The following is a 6,300-nucleotide window of genomic DNA, read 5'->3' on the forward strand; positions in this document are numbered from 1 at the left end:
GCTGCAAGCTCCCCACCCCTGCCTTAGAATGTTCTGGCTAAGAGTGCTCTGGTATATCTGGGTCCCAGAGCCATGCCAGAAAATGTATGCTAACAAAGTGATTTATGATGAGGCCTGTTTTTGTATGTCTGGGACTCTGAGCCAGGCTATATCAGGTTAACTTATAGAGAGAACAAGGACTGAACAGTTGAAGCACTCCATGCCTACCATACAGACTCCAGTAAAAACCCTGGACACTAAGGCTCCAGTGAGCTTCCTTAGTTAGAAACACTTCATAAATGTTGTCACAAAACTTTGCTAGGAGAATTAAGTACTGTGCTTCCACTGAGAGAGAAAAACTAAGTTTTCCCCTGTTTTTTCCACACTCCAGCCTACATGCCTGTTTCCTTAGCTTATTTTAATCCATATCTTGTTGCAATGCCAAACAACAAAAAAACCACAGTATATTGTTTTGAGTTCTATGAGTACTACTGGAAAATTATCAAATCTAAGGGTGGCCTGCGGGACACCCAATACACACCCCCATTGTGGATCAGTTTCCAGGGATTCCAGGCTCTCAGCTGAATCTATCCCCCTACGAGACAGGAAGACTGTCCCCTCCTCTGCTCACAATCTTACCTAGGCTTCCCAGTGACCCCAGGACATAGCAGATCCCATTTTAAGCTTCATCCTCGCTGAGTGTGTCTGGTGTGTTGTGCCTTCAGTTTCTGCTCAGTGGCCATGGACAGCATCCACCAAGTAACACGTCCACTCTCCCAGGGTGAACCCTCCACCCCTCCTCCATCTCTGCACCACACAAACAACATGACCACCCACCTCCTCATGTGTGCCCTTGAAGAACCTAAGAAGTTAACAGATACTGCCAATGTCCCCAGTGAGAGAGGGAAGGAAAAATTTACACCCATTTGAGAAACACCAGTCTACACTAGTGTCAGACCCTGACTCCCTCATCTGAGGACACAGGTCAGGAGAACTGGGGCGGCTCTAGCTTTGGCCAGATGAGTTCTAAGCCTCTAGAAGCCCAAATTTAGAAAGGCCAGGTGATGTCAAAACTTGATGTGTACTCAATTTTACTAGGGGTGGTGATAGGAGAGGAAAGCTTAGGGATTGGCAGTGATGGTCTCATTGATCCACTTCAGATAATGCCACAGCTTGGTGTACAGGGCAGGCTTTTGTCTCAGAGCACATGGCTTACCGCCCCACGACGTGATACCTTGAAGTGTCCCATTACAAATGAGTGGACCACCTGAGTCACCCTAAGGGTAAAAGGGAGAGAGATAAAGTGAGAAAGGTCAGCCCTGGTGTCTCCAGAGCCCACTCCCAGAAGAAGGGAGGCAGAGATTCTAACTGGGAAGTCCTGGCCAACAGGGAAGACACTCCAGTGTACAGCTCCCATGCAAGGTACAGGGTCCATGGAGACAGGCCCTGCATGGATCAGTGGGGGAGGAGCAGGGCCATCTGCAGGACCCACCCCCACCCCACAGGGCTCAGCCCAGAAGTCACCTCTCCAGGAAGCTTCTCTTACTAGACCCCCCTCTCCAAAGAGCACTGAGGAGCCATGGAGGACCGTGAGCAGGGATGGGGCAAGGTTACTTCTGAGATTAGAATGACCGGCTGGGGCCAGGAAGGGGATGGAATGAAAGGCAAGAGGCTGAGAGCCAGGCAGCTGTGGGGGAGATGGCCTGGAGCCACCACCCAAACCAGCCTCATCCCCATTCCTTCCCTGGCCCCTGTCACCGTCGTTTCCTGTAGTCTGATCCCCACGTGGAGGCCAGTAGCAGCCTGTGGACACCTGGGCCAGCCCTGTCCAGCTTCAATCTGGCACCACTGCAGCTGCCAACTCCTCAGGGGAAAAGCTGCGCCCTCCTGTGGCCCAGGAGAGGTCCCACAGGACTAGCCCTGGCTTCCTCCCCAGGCCTCCCCAGCCTCCCCCAGTCCCCACTCTAATCACATGCGGACCCCTGTTCCTCACACGCTCTACCCCTCTCCCCTGTGCCCAACACCTGTTACTCTCTCTGCTCCTCCTGGATGGGGGCTCACCCCTCAGCTGCCTCAGCCATTTGCTTATTCCCACCTTCCAAACAACTTCCCCACAGTCACACTCTCCCCCGCCCCAGAGCTCCTGACACTTCCCATAGTTTCTGTGTTACATTCCCTGTTCCAGCCTGTGCCCTTCACCAGAACAGGGCTCCACAAGGGAGGAGCTGCTCTGTGTGTCCACTGCTGTCTTCTCGGGGTCCAGGGCAGTGCCAGGAATGGAGGAATGAGGCTGTGAGAATCAGATTGTGCCTCCAGGGACCAAGGGAAGGGGCAGGAGGGAGGGAGCTGAAGAACTGGAGGTGGAGGGTGAAAGTGGGGAGCAGTGGAGAAAGTGGGGAGCAGATGCCAGAGCAGCTTTCAGGTCCCTGCCCAAAAGCAGGGTCCCCTCTCTCCTTTCCCCCTAAGCTCTTAGGGGCTGGGGTGGCTCACCATACAGGTGTCTTTGCCGCCATCCCAGCTCCCAGCACACAACATGAACTCTGTCACCTTTTCAGCGTAAGCTTTTTCACACTTGTCATTGGACAGGAGTATGATATCCACACACTGGAGACTCCTTGGGCGAATGACTGCGGAGCAGGAAAAAACAGCTGTAGTAGGACTTCCCTGGTTCTTGGGCCCCTCATCCTGCAGACCTAGGCATGGGGCTCCAGGCTACACCGTCTGGCCCAGGCTTACAATTATCTGGATGAATGCTGCCCCAGCCGGAGGTGTAACAGATACTCCTCAGTTCTGGCTCCTGGGTGGGCAAGTCCACAACCTTCACAGCGTCTGTGATATTGGCGGGCTTCGACAGGTGGAGCAGCATGATGTCATGGCTGCTGTCCTCTAACACCTCCAGTGTTTGGTGCTTCAGGTGGGTGGTGTTGTAGAGCGGGTGTAAGAAGGTCTGATTGATTTTGATCACCTGGGCTGTGTCCTCATCTTCAGACAACGTGTGCCGACCAAGCCAGACCTGACCACCACTACCAAGGCTGGGAGAGATAAGGAGAGAGGACAGTGAAGGCAGGAGAGCAGGGGGACGGTCCCAAAAGAGAGAAGGAGAAACAAGGAAAAACCCTGGGGGAGGGGAGATACATACAGGCAGTGAGTTAGAAAACAAAGGGGTGTGACAACATGAAAGACAAATACAGACGCTAGGGGGAAAGAAAGAGCTCAGAAAGACAGGGAAGGAGAAAGGCAGAGAGGGGGAGCAAAAAAGAGACAGGATGAGAAAGAGAAAAAGCAGAGACAGCAAGAAACAGACGCAGGAAGAGGAAGGAGAGAACAGAACAAGGAGAGAAACAGACAAATGACAGAAGAACTCGGGAAGTCAGAGAATGAGGGACTGGGCGGAGAGGAAGCCAGGAGTCCGAGTGTGAGAGGGGAAACGGGAAGGTGTAGGGGGGAGCAGCTGGGGCAGTGCAGGCTCCCCAGAGGGCGGGTGGCCTGGCCCACAGACCAAGGTCCAGTTCCCCCTTCCCTCCCAAAACCCTCTCCCCTTCCTAGGTCCCTCTTCTCCTTCCTCCTCCCACAGTGGCCCCACCCAGCTCTGGCTGTAACTGGCCCTCCCTGTCTCCCCTGAGTGGACTGACATCCTTGGGGGGGCTGGGCAGAGTGAGAAGTGCCCCTTCACGCACACAGGTTGGGGACCCCTTAGGCCCATCCTGGATGAGTGTTCAGTAGTGATGGGGGAGAGGTGGGACAGAGACCCAGGGGGAGAGAGATGGGCCTAGAGATGGAAGGTGAGACACATTGTGACAGAGACGACCACAGAGTGACCCAGAGATGGTCAGAGACAGGGGAGATGCAGGGACATGAAGACAGAGTGGGTGACAGAGACCAAAACAGTCACAGTCAGATAAGGAGAGACACAGAGACTGAGGGACACACCCAGGCAGCCACAGGAGGGCGGCCAGTCCCTGTTCTGCCTCCCCATGTGACTGGACCAGAACCTCCCCTCTCTCCCTCAGTCCCTCAGCCTCACGTGTGTGAGGCTGCCCCAGGGGAAATGGCCAGCTGCTGCTCCTGAGGGCACCAGGCACTCCCCCCAAGCCCAGGTCTCAACTCACTATACGGAGCAATGGGCAGCTGTGAGCACCCACTGGGGGTGCACCAGGATCCCCCCACAGTATGCGAAGTCATTGTGAGTCAAACCCACATGCCAGGGTTGGGAATGCCTCTCACACTCCCAGCCTCCCACAATCCGAGACTGGGTCAGGGTCACAGCACCTGTGGGGGGTGGGGGAGGTGCTGGGTCAGGGGGTTTCCAAGTTGGCAGAAGGGGTGGGAGTCAGGGCTAGGGGAAGGAGCTGTGTTTGACAGTGTGTTGGGGCAGAGGACCAGGGCTGGGGGCCTGAGGATACAGTCAAGGGGTGCCAGGAAGAGCCTGGAATTCTAGAGCCATCCCTGGGTTTGTAGGTTGGGAGCTGGTGCACAGAAGATCAGGGCTGAAGACACAAGGCAGCATCTGGAGCAGGGGTGAGAGTCTGGAGCCATGTTATTTGGGACCACTCTGGGTCTCGGTCTGGGAGAAGGAAAACTGTGATGGGTCCTGAGCGGATAAGGGGTTTAGAAACCAGGAAGAGCCCCACAGAGGGGGGCAGTTGCTGGCAGAGATAAGTTTGCAGGGTTTACAGAGTCCCAGGTAGAGGAAACATTTGGGGCCTGGGTTGGGTTTTTCAGGTTTTGAAAAGGACGCAAATTTCAGGAACTGGTTCTGGAAACACTGGCAGCTGTGGCTATGGGTGCTTGCGTTTTTCCTACAGAAAAGGCTGGGCCTGGAATGAAGGGTCTGGAGCAAAGAGTTCCGGAAGGAGGGGTTCTCAGAATACCAGTGCAGATTAGGGGGCCCATTTGTTGTCTCAAGCCTGACTGGGGAAAAGTAGGGGTGGAACCATATTTCCTAGGAGCAGGATTGGGAAGCCAGATATCAAGGTCTAGGGCACAGGGTTGAATGCTCAGAGCCAGATGGGAAAAGTCAACAGAATGTGGTAGGAGTCAGGGACTCAGGAAGCAGCCCAGTGACCAGGGTCCAAGGAATCAATGGCATTGAGAGAAGTCCTTGGAAAATTTGAGCCTCACAAAGGGACACAGAGATGGCCCAGGATCTGCTCCTGTGAGAAAACAGCTGTGAGTAGGAGTTGGCTGGTCAATGAGAGGAAGTTCTGCGATAAGCAGGAAGGAACAGGACCTAGTACAGGAATGAGGAGATGTAGGAAGAGCCTGGCACCCTAGTCTGGGGTAGACTGTGGGCTGGAAGGACAGAGCTGAGGGCTGGGTGGAAGGGGGGACTTCAACATGAGAATTAGGGCCCACACCCCCTCCTGCAGCCCCCCTCCATCTCACCGGTCCACCCCATGGACAGGGTAAGAGAGAAAACCAGGAACAGCATGGTGACAGGTGTCCAGGGGCAGGAGGTAGCTTGGGCCTGGGGCTCCCTGAGGAGCCCTATAAAGCCTTCACTGCAGGACTCCACCTCTGCCTGCTGGCCCAGCCCTCCCCATGCCACTGGAGTGGGGACAACCCCCACATACACTACATCCAAAGCTGTGGAAGGGGACAAACGGCCGGCACTGGTTGTTCTGCGGATACTAGATCACCCTGGATGCGTTCCCAGAGTCTAAGGCCTGATAGAGCAAGGCTGGTAGCTCATGGAGACTTGATCTAGGGGACAGAGGCAGATAAAGGATGAACAGGAACAAGGGTTGGGACAATCACTGATTTGTAATTACAAAGTCCCATATGCCTAAACTCAAAGTAAGTTCTTTGCACCCCATATACCCCAGGTGCCCTGAAATACAAGCCGTGACACTCCCTGATGCCTATACTACTCCGAACAAAGATGCTAGACCAGCAGTTCTCAACCTGTGGGTCATGACCAACAGGAACTGTATTAAAGGGCCACGGCATTAGGAAGGTTGAGAACCACTGTGCTAGACCTCCATCTTCTCATGTCCTTGAAACAAAAGCCTGGGCATTCAGAACTCTGTTCCTTGCACTCCTGCATCCAGAATCTAGTTCCCCAAATCTATTGCTCCTCTCTTCATATAACCTTGTAGTCCCACAGACCCATAACCTAAAACCTCCCAAAGCAGAAATGAGTCTCCCAGACCAAGTTCCCTAGCATTTCAAAATTCCATGTCCTCTACATGATGTGGAGCTCCAAGGATCCCACTCCTTGTTCTCCAAGTCTGTGAACTCTGTGCAGCAAGGATCCCTGTTAACATGCCCTCCTGGGTCAGGAGTGTGTTCATGGCCTTCCTTCAGTAAAAATATTTAGCT

General features: G+C 54.0%; 1 protein-coding gene across 1 annotated transcript; it reads right to left on the minus strand.

Annotated features, from left to right (window-relative positions):
- Positions 1–991: 991 nt before the first annotated feature.
- On the minus strand, positions 992–5,410 carry LOC128596691 (kallikrein-2-like). Its single transcript, XM_053606327.1, has 5 exons — positions 5,365–5,410; positions 4,089–4,248; positions 2,716–3,002; positions 2,470–2,606; positions 992–1,256 (listed from the first exon to the last, which is right to left on the minus strand). Exons 1-5 carry the CDS (start codon positions 5,408–5,410, stop codon positions 1,101–1,103), a joined length of 786 nt encoding a protein of 261 aa, XP_053462302.1. The 3' UTR covers positions 992–1,100.
- Between the last annotated feature and the right edge of the window lie 890 nt (positions 5,411–6,300).

Source organism: Nycticebus coucang, chromosome 10 (assembly GCF_027406575.1).
Source record: "Nycticebus coucang isolate mNycCou1 chromosome 10, mNycCou1.pri, whole genome shotgun sequence".
Classification (NCBI taxonomy): Eukaryota; Metazoa; Chordata; class Mammalia; order Primates; family Lorisidae; genus Nycticebus; species Nycticebus coucang.

Coding starts and splice junctions, on each gene's coding strand:
- LOC128596691 (XM_053606327.1), bottom strand. CDS start 5,410: ATGCTGTTCCTGGTTTTCTCTCTTACCCTGTCCATGGGGTGGACCG. Junction 4,249..5,364: donor CCTGTCCATGGGGTGGACCG/GTGAGATGGAGG, acceptor CACCCCCCACAG/GTGCTGTGACCCTGACCCAG. Junction 3,003..4,088: donor GCTGCCCATTGCTCCGTATA/GTGAGTTGAGAC, acceptor CAGCCTTGGTAG/TGGTGGTCAGGTCTGGCTTG.